The sequence below is a fragment of the Falco naumanni genome, chromosome 9 (genome assembly GCF_017639655.2).
Source record: "Falco naumanni isolate bFalNau1 chromosome 9, bFalNau1.pat, whole genome shotgun sequence".
Lineage (NCBI taxonomy): Eukaryota > Metazoa > Chordata > Aves > Falconiformes > Falconidae > Falco > Falco naumanni.
In genome coordinates, this window is record NC_054062.1 from 23918700 (window position 1) to 23933820 (window position 15121).

Sequence of the window (15121 nt, forward strand, 5' to 3'; positions counted from 1 at the left end):
CTCCCGGCCGCCATCTCGCGTGAGGTCACCTCGCGGGGAAGCGGCTGAACACCGCCCCGGTGCCCTCCGCCGCCTCGTTTGCATTAGCCCCGCCCCGCCTACCAGGTGGCGCGGCAGGGGCGGGCTCGCTGCGACCCTTCTAGCCGGAGTGGGCTGGCTTCTCTATGGTCTACCCGGCTCGCGGGGCGCCCGTCGCCATAGGAACGTTGGCGGGCCCGGGGCAGCCGGTCGGCCGGGCCAGGCCGGACCCTCACCACCCACGCCAAGGCCGGCAGCGAAGGTGCCCGGCAGTGGGCAGACTGCTGTGGGCCTGACAGCCCGCTCACCGGCATCGCGGGGCCGGAGGAGAGCGGCGCTGGGAAGCCCGAGGTGCCCGCCGGGGGAGGTAGCTGGGCGCTGGGCTTGTGGCGCCTTTTCACCTTAAACACCTCGAACTGCTCCGAGGGAGCCTCAAAAGAGCGTTGTGTCAAGCTGCAAAATGACTAAGGAAGCAAAACGATGAATGTGGTAACTCGGGGCAGATAGTCTTCCCCCTAATCCATCAAATGCCATGCTTGTCTCCCAGGCCATAGTCATCAGCTACTTACACTTTTCTCCCAGGATTTGTTTATGTTACATCCCATATAGTTCAAAAATAGAGACTGTTGTTGTCCTGTAAGAGCTCTCTTTGGACCTTTCTTTGAAAGAAAGAACTCCTGTTTTCAGCATATTTATCACCTTCCACCTCTTACCACGACAGTTGTTCTCATCCAAGTATTCACTAACTTCATCAGGGAAAACTGAGGCAAAAGCCAGTTCTTATGTTCAGAAAAGGATCATTCCACCCTACTGATACCGGAGGAATTTTACCAGTGTGCTCAACTGTAAATGTTGCAGCTATGTATCCATGACATGGCCTAGCTGTACAACACTGTATTACGTAGTTCAGCTACTAGTAGAATGCTGCACTGTATAGTTTAGCTACTAAGTAGAACAGAACCTGTCTGAAACCAAGACATGAGCCCAGAGTGCTGAAACAGAGCCAGAAGAAGGTCATGAAAAGGAGAAGAGGATAAAGAAGATGAAGATGTCCCAAATAACCACCAGAGGACCTCCGACCCGTTAGGCCACACATGCATAGTAAGAGTGTAGATACAATAAGTAGTTCATGGAACTGTAATGCATATGCTGATAGTTTCTCAGAAATGTCATTAATATGTATAGATTTGCCACATAAAGATAAACAGTGAACAAAGCTGATGTGCACAGTGGACAGAACTTATCCCCTGTGCATCCAGCACTGAAAATAAAAAATGGCTGCATTCTAACACTCTTAACTGGGTACTAGAGAGTTTTGTCTCTCATTTTTTGGTATCAGTACTACCTCCTTATGTTTTTGTGTATTAGACTTACTAATGGCTTCCTACATTGGTCATTTTTATAAGTCCATAGAACAGGTTTTATAATTAAACAGTGATTTGTAGGTATTTAACATCAGCAATTGAAATCACCTGCAGCAGAGCAAAGCACTAAGCATCCCTAAGGAGTGTGCTCTGCTGCAGCAGCTGTGCTGAGCAATGATGAACTGACCTTGCAGATCCTGTCACCCTTTTTAAAACTGGGTGGGGATTTGTATCTGTAAAGGCCTGTAACAGTGCAGGTGTTTACAATAAGGTAATGCTGATGGGAGCCATTTGTATGGCTTCTTAAGTACGACCTACTGAATGAGCAACAAATACTAGCTTTGCTGTTGATAGCTGAGTGTAAGCAAGGAGTTTACAGGACTAAAACAAAGAAGCAGTAGGGTTTGTTTCTAAAGTACTCTGTGGTGGGTTACTTTAAAGTTTACAGGTTTTCTTTAAGTGTTAAAAACAACATTTTGCTGCTTTGAGAAAGAGCCTGAAATTTTGGTGAGTGTTTTTGAGGTTTTTCTGGGCTGGCTTCACATGTTGGCTTTAGCTGTTCTTTTACCTGTGCCTTTCATCCTTGCGATGCCTGAGTCTTTATGTTAAAGTTCTATTTTTTCTCTATAAGGCAATCTGACTAGCTAAGACATGGACCTTTTACTAGCTTTAGTATTCTTGTCTGTAGGCAGTTGGACTTAAAGTTCCCTGTTTGAACATGCAATGTAATTGCTGAAAGAATGAGCTGCCTGTTGTTTTTCTTGACTACAAGGGCATGTTCAGACAGGTAACTGCAGCCCTGGCTACTACAGGAAAGCCTCTGCAAGGTGTAATTTGGTATCTTAGTGCATCTCCTAGCTCTGCTGATGTCACCAAGATACATCGGTGAAAAGAAACTGTAGAAAGTGTGTTACCTTTTTAAGATCATGTTGTGTATCCTATTCCTTCTTACTCCTCAGTTAAGTGAAGGCATCATCTTCATTGGCTTTCCCTGTGATGTGAGTACATGCACACCAAACAAATATCTGTTTTCTGCACTTATGACTAAAGACTGGTTATGCTGTTATGTTTTACTAGCTACACTAGCAAAGCAATACTAGTGCTAGCTTAAATGTTTGTAGTAGCAATGTATAACTGAGGTATTTTGCACTCTGCTTGGCTTTTTGAAAACACCAGTACTTAAATCCCTCTGGAGGTGGTGTCTTCTTCACCCTGGCATATCTGCTGTTTTATGTAATAGATGTGAGTCCACGTATAGCATGCTGATTCATGTCAGCTCTAGCCTGTAACTTTTTCCTAGAATCATCTGTTTGTGAGAGATACTGATGTAATTGTTATTGTTGTGTGATGATAGGTTTTAAACTCTTTAGTTCAGAAAAAAATGGCATAGAAAGGCTTCTCTGAGTGATTGTGTTCTTGGAAATACAAGATTGCCTTTTGAGTCCCATTTAAAAAGAAAAATCAATAGCGTTATTTGTGAGCTATGTTCTGTATTGTCTAAAGACCATAACAGAAGGTAGTTCTGTTTTTTTAACTTATTACAGAGTTATAGATCAGCAGATGCTGCAGCTGTTTGCCGTGAGGGACGCAACAAGAGCGGTATTTCCATAGGTAATTCTAGCTCAGATGGTTGAACTTAAGCTAGAAATAATGTGTATTGCTGTTATATCAGAAAACATTCCTTTTACGCTAAAGGAATGATATATAATATAACCCCAAAGTCGGGATAATCTCTTTCCCACCCTGTCACACTGTTTGGGGTGTTTATCCCGTGGGAAGTGCATAAGAAGTTATGCCTTCCTCGCTTCTAAACATGCATCCTTGTTGCAGGATGCACCGGAATGGGACACAAGTGTATTTTAAACGCAAGTAGTTAAAATGCAAATGTTTGCTGTGGCATTGGATGCTAGTGTGTGTCAACAGAGCAAACCCACTGCGGGCATGAAGTCTCTCTGGAGAACCAGGCTATGTAACCAGCTAAGGCCTTTGCAGAACACCAGGAGACTCTCCCAAGAGCACTTCAAGGGCAAAGACTTCTATTCAAGCAGTTGAAGAGAGTGGGATGCTGTGAAAGCACAAAAACAGTGTGCAAAACGTGTTGCTCTGCCATGTGCAAACTTGTGCAAGATAAGAAAGTGCCTGTATGTAACTAGAGCTAGACAGAGGAATCAAGGCTAAAGTAGAATGTTTTGTCTTGGAGTGTGTGAAGTAAGCAGTGTATAACCAGGAGGAAACAGATAACTATAGGGTGTCTGAAGCAGCTCTTGCAGGGTAGAACCTTGCAAGGCTATCCACACCATAGCAGTAGTAACAGGTAAGGCGGAGATTGCCTAGGTAATGGTATCAGAAACACCAGACTTGGTTATGGATGTAGCAAAACTGAGACCAATAGGGAAGAAGTAATTAGGGGTGGATTGTCTATTTGGGAGGAGACTGGAGGAAGGGAGGCATGAGAATGGCAAAAAAAAAAAGTGCATCTTGAAATGAAAGAGTAAGATAGGAAATGAGACAAAAGAATGAAAGTGGGAGCAGCTGACTGCAGGAGTGCAGACATCCACTGATGGTAGTGAAGCCTGAGGACCCGGATCCACTGGGATGCTGGAAAGACGCTCTGTAGACAACCTGCTGGACTCTCCATCAGGTCTGTGTTGGAAAGACTTGGTGTGGGAGGGCAGAGCAAAGAGGGATGAACTTGCACCCTAGTATTAAGTGGTATGGGAGGGAAAGGTGACATACCTGTAACTCAGTAGCAGTTTTGTGTGGTTCATAAGACTTGATTAGTAGCTTCATAGTCGTGCACAAAATGATACAAATAACGATGAGATACTAGTGGTGTGTTAATGAAGTTATTGATCATTCAGTTGACCTATTGATGTGATTGATTGATAAGTTAGTCTGAGTCAGTTGTCTCAAGACTGCAATCTGAAGGGGAACAGCTGGGTGGGGGAAGTGACAGCTGGGGGCTGGTCTGGGATCTCCTATTTGGAAGCTTGAGCTAACTGATACTGAGATTTCTTTAAAGAGTGTGTGTGGATAGCGGTGATGGATATCAGATGAACTGTTAAGTGAGAGTAGGAGTGGGTCTGGTTGTGCAGGCTGTGTTTAAACACGGAGGGGGATCCTTGGGACTCTAAATGCTATGAAGTGCAGATTAAAATATGCTTGATTAAGGAAAAATAGTGCCTGGGTGTAGAGCTATGTCTGGAAAAGGGTTTGTATGAGGAAAAAGGTGGTGGCTGTTTGTATGAGGAAAAAGGGCTGACGGGGATCCTGAGACGTGGGGCACAGATTTGAACCTCTGGTGAGGTTCTGATGTGAAGGGTGCCTACAGCGGTTGCTAGGAAGAAAACACTGATGGTGGGAGCTTTAATACAGCAGAAGTTAGGCCATGCTGAAAGGGGGGCATATCGAGGAAGGAGAAAGCTTGGAGCGTGTCCAAAATCTAGACTCTGGTGCAGCAGACAGGGAGAGGCTGAAGGGGTGACAGTGTCAGAATTACCTTGGCAAGAGGCAGGGGTGGCTTCCAAAGACTTTCCTGCTGATGCAGTGTCCCTGTGGTAACACTCACCATGTTTTATTCTTGGCAATGCAGCTGTTTCAGACCTGCAGTGTTATCCAGCAGCTGCAGTGAGAATAGGAGTGGCTGCTCCAAACCTCTCTGTCAGCGCTGAGTTGTATTTTGACCACTATTTGAACAATTATGCAAGGGGGTGGTTTTTAGATCATCAGAGTCAAGTAAAGACTTGCTTTGCAATGGCTAGGGCTTTTCCTGGTGTTTTGACCTCATACAGAGTCTGGGCTTTGCACAGACTTCAGAAATAAATGCCAGACCCATGCTAGATTTCAGCGCTTTCTGGGAATGCTGCTTTGAATAGCTGAAACAGATATACTCCCTCTTCAGAGGGCCTATATAAGGGGTGACTGACTGTAATAAGCATTAACTGCTACTTCTGCATTTACCAGTGCCAGCTGGAGCTCTTTTCTTCATGATGCACTAGTAACAGTAGAGTTCAGAGGGAGAAGGATGAGGACTGGAGTCTTCTGGCTTAAACTAAATCCTTCCTCTTGGCTGAGCTGAAGGGGTTGTTCATGGTGCAAGAGCCAGGAGTAATTCTGAGCCCACCTCTTGGAGGGGAGCATCAAGTGCGGTACGTTTTGTATGAATGTCCTCTCATCAAGGTGGCAGCTTGTTCTTCCCGTGGGGAGGGAGTTGGTGTGTCTGAGGTCCTCTAGGCTGGCCATCCCAAAAGGAACTCTGATATCAGCTGTGCTCATGGTATCTTTTCTCTTGGCTTAAGCAGCTGTAAGAATTTGGACAGTGAAGTAGCTGCTGATGGAAAGGTCCCTTCTGTGGTGTGGGAGGAAGAAGGGTCAAATCCCCAGCGTTTCTCACAAAGCTAAATTTTTTGTTAGACAGCTTCAGAGATTAGTGGGTGAAGGAACTGGCCCAGTCTAGAAACTTGTCCTGCTGCCAAGGTGAGGGTGTGACCACTTAGCTGCTGCTTCTGTCCAGCTCTGCACCCCAGGGGCAAGTAGGGTGGCCCACAGCCATCTCCATCTGTCTGCTGCCCTGTGCTGCTGCTTTCTTTGATTCCATCAAAATTGCTTTTGTATTTACCTTTTACTAAAAACATACAAAACTATCTGGGTTGGTGGAGTTTTCCTGTTCCTACTAATCTCTCTCTCAAACCCTTTCCACCTTGTAGCTTTACCACTCTATGGAGAGCCATTAAGCTTTCATTCAAAGTACCCTTCTCTGCAAAGCTCTTTTCTTTCTCATGGCTATTTTCAAGGAGCTTTCAGTATGGGTTATCTTCCTTTATACTGCTAGACAGCACAAGGGAGCATGGCAAATAGCCTCACCCCTTTCTGAGAAGCAGAGGCTGCATACTCTGCCTCACCAAACTTTCAGTCTAGAGGACCTAATAGAGGATCAGCGTAAGGAGACACTGGTATGTAATAGCTGTCCAGATCCCAGTACGCAGTGCCAGCTCTGCCTGTAGGAAGCAGGTAATGGCGCTCCATGCACTGTGGCTTTACAGAAAACTAATTGCATACAGAAATCGGTGACCATGGTGACACTCGGGGCTCAAGACTGAAGCAGAAATGCTCCTCCTGAGCTGGCCTGCTGTGGGAGCTGGTAGGGTGCTGCCCTCAATCACACTGTGCTCTGTGCTGCTGGAGGAGTCACAGGGGTGCAGTGGGTGAGCAGCAGTGGGGCAGAAATGGCCCCACTTCACCTCAGCCCACCACACAGCACTTTCTCCGTTTTTTTTTTTTTTTTTAGATGCCATGAGAGCTTGTCTCTTCCAAGAAGTCAGGCCTCCCCTGAGGTTGTAGTGGGCTTTGCCCAGCAAATGGGAGGCTGGACCCATTCTCTGCAGTCCTGGTCTGTCTTGCTGAGATTTGGCTACTGCCTTGTGGCACCTTGTACTAGGCATAATGTAGTAACCTCTTGTGGAAGTATTTAACACTCCTTGGAGTGCTTTGCTAGGACAGTGTGGGTTTGCTCTCTTCTTGGAGAGTACAGCAGAAATCCATGCTGCTGTATTATCTTGGGGGTGTAGAGGTGGATGAAAAATCCAAAAGTGCTTCCATGATTAAGAATCTGCTCCCCTAGATAAAAATTAAGGCCTGAAAGGATCCAGCTTGTAATGAGCTATTGCACTTTTCTTGAATTCCTGTGTTGTTGCCAGGCTCATCTGGCTGAGAGAAAGCATCCCCTTAAGGAAGTCAGCCAAGTGCCACTGTCCTAAGGATCAGTACTGGTGGCAGAGGATCAAAGCTATTGTGTTGTACAGCTCTCCCACCTCCCCAAGAAGCATAAGCATGTGGGACTCTTGACAACAGAGCTGTGAAAGACAAACCTTAGCTTGATGAGTATGTTCCGTTTTAACCTCTCTCTTCCAGAAGAGTCCTTGAAGTTTTGGTTTTTTCCAAGGGAGGACCTTGCCAAGGCCTTGTCAGATGGCAACAGTTTTGCAGTATCTGTTCAAAATGGGGAGACTAACTGGAAATAACTCATGACTTCTTCATCCCCTTGTTTAGGGGAAAATACTGCTTTTGCAGTATTCATCCCTGTCTGTCTGGGAGTTGCTACAGAGCAATGGCAACAGACCTGTGGTTTTTGTGGGGTGGGGAGAAGAACAGGGCAGGAAGAAAGCCAGAAAGAAGAGTCTGAGAGTTTGGGTGCTGGAACAGTGGAGAGGAAAAGGTAACTTAACAGGATCTCCCCATTCTCTTTGTTTGGGAGCTGATCATAGGGCAATGGCATGAGGCAAGAATAGTCTTGGCAATCTATTTTACTCTAAGTCTCAACCATGTTCTCTCCTGTGGGTTCAATGTCTCTGCAGTTGTGTTGGCTTTCAGTATGCTGGAACTGTTGGTCTTGGTGAAACAGAGATAGGTATGTCTGGCTACCTATCCAGACATATCAGAAATACTTGCACGACTTCTGCATGTTGGATACTGTGGTACATCTTGTATGTTGGTCTGTGCCCATGCTACAGTCAGGCTTGTTTTAAAATCTCTCGTAGAGTATGTGCAGTCTGGCGTAGACTTGAATATTCACACTTTGCTCTGTTTTCTGCAGCTCACAGTGGTTTTTGTGCTCCATGAGTAGCTGAACAGAAAGCTCCCCAAATGCTAAGCTAGCCTGTGTGACAGTAAAGCTCCACGTATCTGAGATGTGCAGCAAAACCATGTTCTTCTGTAATGCTGGCAAGTTGATTTCTGCTGCTTTAGATGCTAGAAAAGCCCTACCAGCCTTGGGCATTTCTGTATTAACTAGTGGTGGATTCATCACCTGTAGTAACTGCATAATAGCAGTGAAACAGGATCTTTTCTATACTTGAGCTGTCAAGTGTACTCTCTGGTTTTGTATTGCAAACATTGCTTGATTGCTCCATAGCAACTCTGTCTGGGTCATCTGGTGCTGTATCAAGTATTTTTGGAGCTGTGGTGTCAGTCTCCTTGACCTGCACCAAGATGTGTGAGGAGAGAAGCCCTGCCAGATGGCTGGGCAGTAGGCGAGGGAATTGCTGGAGTAGGCTCTGGCAAGCCTCAGAAGAGTCTGAGGTATCATGTTCTCACCAAGCAGAGATGACTGTCTCATTTCAGCTGGCTGTGACCTTCTTAGGAGCTTTTTTCTTTTTTTTTTTTTTAACCCTTTTTCAGCAAGGTCAAAACTGCTGGAAAGGCTTGAAGGGAGAGGCTGGCTTGTTTCTTGCTGTGGCCTTTCTTACTGGGTTGGTTGCTTGGAGCTGTAGTTGCCAGCTGGGAGCAACCAGGCCCTGGCTAGGGTGGCTTGGCTCTCAGGCACAGCATGGTGGCTACACACCCACTCTTTCGGTCTGTGCCACCAACAAGCTGGTGTATATTGATGACTGTCAGTGGATCTCAGGACCAGGGAGGCATTTAGGAGAGCTCAGCTCAAGCTTTAAGGACTGTTTTGCCCTTTTCTGTTCAGGACATCCAGGTGCCAAGCAACAGATGAGGTGATTTTTCCCACGTGACATAGTAGAGCTTGAAACTGGAGCAAGGGAAGAAAGTGGGTGGTAGCCTGAAGAGACAGGTCAGCCAGGATCCCCTCTCTGCTTCTAGTCTGACAGCTGCTTGTGGAGAGAGAGCTGGAGGCTGTTGGATGTTTACCTCCAAAGCAGGGCAGGCTCTGGCTGCTGGCACTGGAGAGACAAGTAGTAGGCGCTGATGAAGAGGAAAGGGAGAAGAGGTAGGGTTGGACCCTTTCCTCAAGGGGTATCACTAGGTAATGTTGATGGCTGGGGGTTGGTTTTCTTAAGCATCTGGCTTTTGATGCTTTCCAGCCATCAGATAGCCTAACAGAAGATCACCCTCCTGGCAAACCCAGTTTTCCCTGAAGCACTGCCTATTCTCGCTTCCCAGTAAGCTTGATAAGGCAAGGATCAGGCAAGCTGGTACCAATGCTGTCAAAACCCTTTCCTGCTGTAGACTTGCATTTGTCACACTCTAGCTCGGCTCTACAGAGTCCAGCAAGGCTTTGGTCCAGCTGTGGTCTCCCAATGCCTGCCTCTGGAAGCCGAAGCAGCCTGAAGGTCGATATGAACAACAAGCACTGGTGTAATTCTGGTGTGAACCATGTTGTCAGTCCCTGGGAGCACACACAAGGCTGCAGCTCTGGAGGGGCAGGGCAGAAGCCTTGTGCCTCCTGCATAGCAAAACCTTGTTGCAACACACCTAATGATTCAGAGCGGCATAGTGCCCTGCAAGCCAGGAGCTGGGATTCAGCCCCTTGTGCTTGAGAAGGTAAGCCAGTGTCAGGGCAATCCTGAGAGCTCTGGTGCTCAGGCACAGGGGGAGAGCTCTGTGCTGGGGAGCTGGTGGGGACAGGGCAGCACCAGGCAGCTGTGCAGCAGAGCCTGGGAAAGGCAAAGCCAGTTGGAGCCCAGCCACCAAGCCAAGGCTCACCCTGCCGGACTGCCAGCTTCCTCCCGGGCTCTGAAGTATTGCCTACGCTGTGTCGTCTGTCAACACTCTCCTCCTGGGTGATCTGTTTCCAGGGGAATGTCTTCACTTCTGTGGGTGTGTGTGATGGTGTTGGCCTGGAGTGTTCCCGGCCCTGCTTAATCCACATCTCGTCCCATCCCTCTGTCCCTCATCCCCCCTCCCTGCTATCTCTTCAGTTTGCTTCCTCTTCTGGGCCGTCGTGCCTGGCTGAGCCACCAGCTTGTTCCCCTTATCTTTCTCCAGTGCAAAATCAAAGCAATTAATAGCTCTGCTCAGGCTGCCTCAGTGCTAAAACCTGAGTGATAGAGACAGCCTATTGCCCCTTCTGTGACTACATGGAAGAGTTGGGAGCACTGATGCTGCCAGCTGAAGCACAAGGTACTACAGCAAATGGTAGATGGGCTGGCCATCTGTAGCTTTTGCGTGAGGGCAGGTCATCAACTAGATAACAGCTTCTCCAGAGCTGTCCTAAACTGGCACGAAGCAGCACACTGATGCAGCAGGAGAGGTAAAAGCTGGGCTTGCTTTGTTCCACTCAATGGATGCAACAGCTGCATGTTCTCTGTGGAGACCACTTACTCTGAAACACAAAGGATCCATGGAAATGATCCTGTGGATCTCAATAGGGATGTGGGGTTGAAGTGGATTAAAACAGGCACTTAGACAGACTAGTTTTTAAGAGGCTATTCAATTTATCCACCTCATGCTGCCATTGATATATAATACCCCTCTGGATTTTTGTGGTGGTTCTGAGCAAGTTAGGCAGGCAGGGTGTTTGGGAACTAGCTTTTTGTGTCCTTTCAATAAAGGTCTAATGAATTATGCTTAAACAGGATGCAGTGGTGCCCCTCGCTGCAGGGGGCTCAGCTCTAAATCTCTTTAGTGGTCAGGCAAACTTGGGAAGAAATGTTCAGGAGCTCTTGGGCACAGAGAGGCACTCAGCCCTGAGAGCTATGCTGTACGTTGGAACCTGGGCTAAATGCAGGAAATGGCACAGTGCCTGCTCTCCTCCTCTCCACCTGCTAGTGAGCTGGGGGGACCTCGGCCAAACCTATTCAAGCTTGCTTGCTTTATTTTGCTTGAAGCTGTTCAAGCCTTTTTTGTAATGGCCTTAAGTGAAGTAGGTTGTGAACTTCCCCCCCTTCACCCCTTCTTTTTCCTCCTGTTTGTGGAGGTGATGGTTATGATGGGGTTTGGCTCCTATGCTGCAAATCTTGGTTAAGAGTACTGCCTGGTCTTGTCTGAATCTAGTGCTGTTCACCTGTGCAGGGGGTAGACTTCTAGCTCTGCACCCATGGCAAAAGCAGGCTTGACCTAGTGCAGATTACAAACCTCAAGGGACAGGAACAACTTGTGCTGGCTGAAAAAATAAAAACCTCCATTGTGTAGTACCCAGCATTGCTTGTGACAGGCAAGTTTTTTTGGAGACTGCCAAATTTCCTGTTAAGCTGGAGGAAAGCACTGAACTGAGGGAAGAATTTCATCTTCTTGATCAACACTTGTGTAAGAGGCAACTCTGTATTTAAGGCTGGAGCAAAAAGCCTACAGGATCTGAAGCTGGGGGCGGGAACTAAATGCAAAAAACTTGCTGCCTTTACTTTTCTGTGCGTGATCTTTTCCTGTCTCTGGTAGTAAACTCTTTTTAAACTCATGCTATGTACAGCTTCCTTTCCTGCTCTTGAGGAGAGGATAATGAGTCATGGTAGGACATAGCTTAATGCCCTGGAGTATGCTTGGATCATCTGGTGAGGGCAGGCTAGCAACAAATTCAGCTGTAGGTCAAAGTTGCTCAAGGTAAATGTGTGCTTAAATATGAATGGTAACTAGTGAGACCAAAATGAGATGCCTTTACACAAGAACTCATCAGAGGAAATGTAGATGTGCCTGGATCTTGCTCTAGAACAGTAGGCACAACTCTTGCTTGCTTCTCAGAGTAGAAGCAGGGCTTTAGGAGCATGGGGAGAGTCAAGGACAGTTGAAGATTGTTTTTATCTCCTTGTCTGGACAGAATGGCACTGAAATAATTGCAGCAGAGCTTTTTTCTTTCTTTGCCTGCTTGCTTTATTTCTGGGCTTCTTTCACTTGTGCTTGCCTTCCCCGTTTTTATGCCTGCTCAAGGGTCTCTGGCTTTTTGCAGTGTCTTGCTGCCTCAGCAGTACAAAGATGTGTCATGAGGATATGAGGCCACCTCTTCTGCCCTCAGTGGTGTGTTTATGCCATATTGTTTCCATCCTAACTCTGAGGTCTGGGTGGGTTAAATGAGGAGTCCTGCTGAGCAGCTAAAAGGCAGTTACTGGCAACGTAGCTGTGTTTGTGGCATGTTCCTGCCCCAGGAACAGGGAGCTCCTTCTGTTAATTTGTTGGTAGTTAGCTTACAGTGCTAGGCCTATTTCCTTATTCAGCCTGGCTCTGGAATGTGTATAACCCATGTAAATTTTCTGTCTTTCCCTCTTGCCCTCATAGCTTTTGAGACTCATCAACCACTCTGGAGAAACATCCTTTATGTGAAACCCCAGCTCCTGTACCATGTACCAGTCTGGCTTTGTGCCACGGGAGTATTACCCAGCCATGATCCCACCTTCTGCCTGCACCTACCCACCGCTGCAGACTGGAAGAGCAGAAGGTGTGACCAGCTCTGTGATATTCCCTCCCATCCACATGCACAACTTCTACAGCCGACCCATCACCTTTGTGGTGGACCAGAACAGCTACCCTGACTATGTGGGAGGTCAGGTGGAGTATCATCATCTCTACAGTGCCTCTAATCCCTACTTCCGTCCGTACTACACCTGGCGCTCACCTCCCATGGTCCCCATTCCTTTCTACAATCCCTATGCCAACTATAATCCCTATGTTGCCTACCAGAGGTCAGATCAATATCGAGACATATGGCCAGAAGGCTTCATGATGAGAGGGGAGCTACAGTGGGGGAAGCTCAGAAAGGTGTTTGGACCAAGGAAAGACCTCCCAAAATTTGTAAAGGATGATCTCCGGAGGGTTTATGGCACCTACCCACGAACCAGCGTCTCCATAACCTACCGGAAAGGGGAGTTCTTGGTTAAGGGAGACCCCAAGGTAGGAGAGCAGGAATATGTAGTGGAAAAAGTCGTCCAGCCAGCTCTGACCCCCAGTGCCAGCGAGGCAGATGATAATAGCAGTGAGGACCAGAACTGTAAGAAGAAGAAGAAACTGAGATATTGATTTAGTCAATTACCCACTGGACAGATGGTCCAGAGCCCTTGTGGGAGCCCATTGGCAGCCGCTCTTCGTGTAGCTGGAAAGCAGCATAAGCAAGCGATGCCACCATTCCTGTTAGCTTCTAACTGATCATCCTCCACAAGTTTACAGCAGCTTTACCCTATTTGATGCACAATGTACATCCTGTGAAGAAACCACATGGCACTTGTCTGTCTGTCGGATCAGCTCTTTGGTTCTGGTTTTGAAATGAACATTTGATTTCCACTGGTTTGGTTGAGTGGTCGCGGTCTGGTGCGGGGATTTCCAGGCAGCCACCCTTGATTAGAGAAGATGGGCCTCTACCTACCCTGTCCAAGGGAAGGTCCTAGAAGCTGGCTCCCTTCCTGGCACTCAGTTAAGGAGACTAAAATGGGATTTCCTCCAGGCTGGGGGCAGTACAGGTCCCAGAGGAGAGAGGGGTTCTTGAGCACTGTGAAGAGCAATTGGCTGCATATCTTGTCACTGTTGTTTATGACCATATCGTTGTGCTTGATCACTGTGTGATGCCTGTACACAGGACTTCCCTATGTGCTGTCAGAAGATCCTGGTGTCCCCGTCCTCCTATGCGGGGTAACCTGGTGTTCAGTCCTTCTGGCCACATGTCCTTGTTGAAATTGCTGCTTTGAAGCCCTGTTCTGGGTCTGACTCAGCTCTGGCTGGAGGTGCTGGCTCTCTGGCAAAGTTACTGGAAGTTTGTGAAGCATAGTACTGCCACAGCTTGGCCTTTTGAAAGGGTGGACTTCAGAGTTGTGCTGGAAACCTGGAGGGTTGTGAGGGGCTGGGTCTGACCTGCTTGCAAACTTCTCTTTCTTTTAAATGATTATAAATAAACAATTAAACACACATGCAAATGCTTGTATTCCTATTTTTTAGTTACCTGACAGCAGTGTCTCCTGCTGAAATCTGATCTGTCACCTTTTTGCAAAGTTAGGTATGACTTCTGACATGGTTCTTGCCCAGCTGTGGTGGGTTATTCTGCTTGGCAGCACCTTGTCTTGTTCTAGTTTGTTGCCTGATGGCTTCCTTTTTGCAGGTGAACAAGGACTTTCTGAGCCTCCAAGAGAAAGAGGGGACCTGCTCCGTTCCCCCATAGCCCCCCCCTGCTATGCCACATGAGAGAAAGGCCTTCTAATGCAGGAGGGAACTCTGTGTTCCCAACCTGCCTAGCAATGGAGAGGGCCTGTGAAGGTGAACTTGGAGGCTCTTGGTGGTTCTGGATTGCTATAAAGTCAAAGCAAGTGGATTTGTTTTTTTTTAATTAATGCAATAATTTTTGTTTGTTTAAGCAATTGCCGGAGTGTCTCAGCAACTATCTGGATTTCCCCTTCCACAATCAGCTTCTTGGAAATGGGTTAACTCTGTTGTCAAATAAAGCTGCAGGAGGATTGAACCAGAAAAACTGCTGCGGAAGCCTCAGAACAAGCTGATGCTCCTTGGCTGTGTTGCAAGTTGTGGTTGTGGGATGTACTGTATGGAGCAGAAAAGGCCTTCGTTAACAACCAGTGGCTAATGAGATATGCCTTTGGTTACCCAGTACAGGAAAAATGCAGGGATTCCCGTCTTTTTTTATTATTATTATTGTTCTTCCTTATCTAAGCAGGGCATCCTGCCCAGGTAGAATGTGCAGTTAGAAGTTTGCTGTCCTGGCCTGTGGCAGCCTTGCTGCAGCACTGGCATTTGCACTCCCTGTCTTCCCAGCAGCAGCAGCTGCTCCTATAGGCAGTGGCTTACGCAGTGAACCTGAGGTTCACGCACTGGACCCTTATGCGGACAGTGCAGTGCTCTGATGGGGCACTGGAAGGAGTTTCTTCCCCATCCCCTACAGCTGGCGCAGGGTGCAGCTGGGCTGTCAGAGCTGGGTGCCACCTGCCATGGGAAGGGGCTGCTTTAGGTGAGATCCTGGAGCAGGTGCAAACCAGCTCTGCTAGGCAAGGTGAGGGGAAGCATGGGGTTTGCCCTATGGTGATGATTGGACGCTACATAAATTATTGGGACTTACATAATAATTTATCCTAAAT

At 47.3% G+C, this 15121-nt stretch overlaps 1 protein-coding gene across 1 annotated transcript; it reads left to right on the forward strand.

Moving 5' to 3' along the window:
• The first annotated feature begins 177 nt into the window (after nucleotides 1-177).
• On the forward strand, nucleotides 178-13873 carry C9H10orf95 (chromosome 9 C10orf95 homolog). Its single transcript, XM_040605250.1, has 2 exons — nucleotides 178-1119; nucleotides 12330-13873. The coding sequence occupies exon 2, from the start codon at nucleotides 12393-12395 to the stop codon at nucleotides 13065-13067; it is 675 nt and encodes a 224-aa protein (XP_040461184.1). The 5' UTR covers nucleotides 178-1119; nucleotides 12330-12392; the 3' UTR covers nucleotides 13068-13873.
• Nucleotides 13874-15121: the final 1248 nt, after the last annotated feature.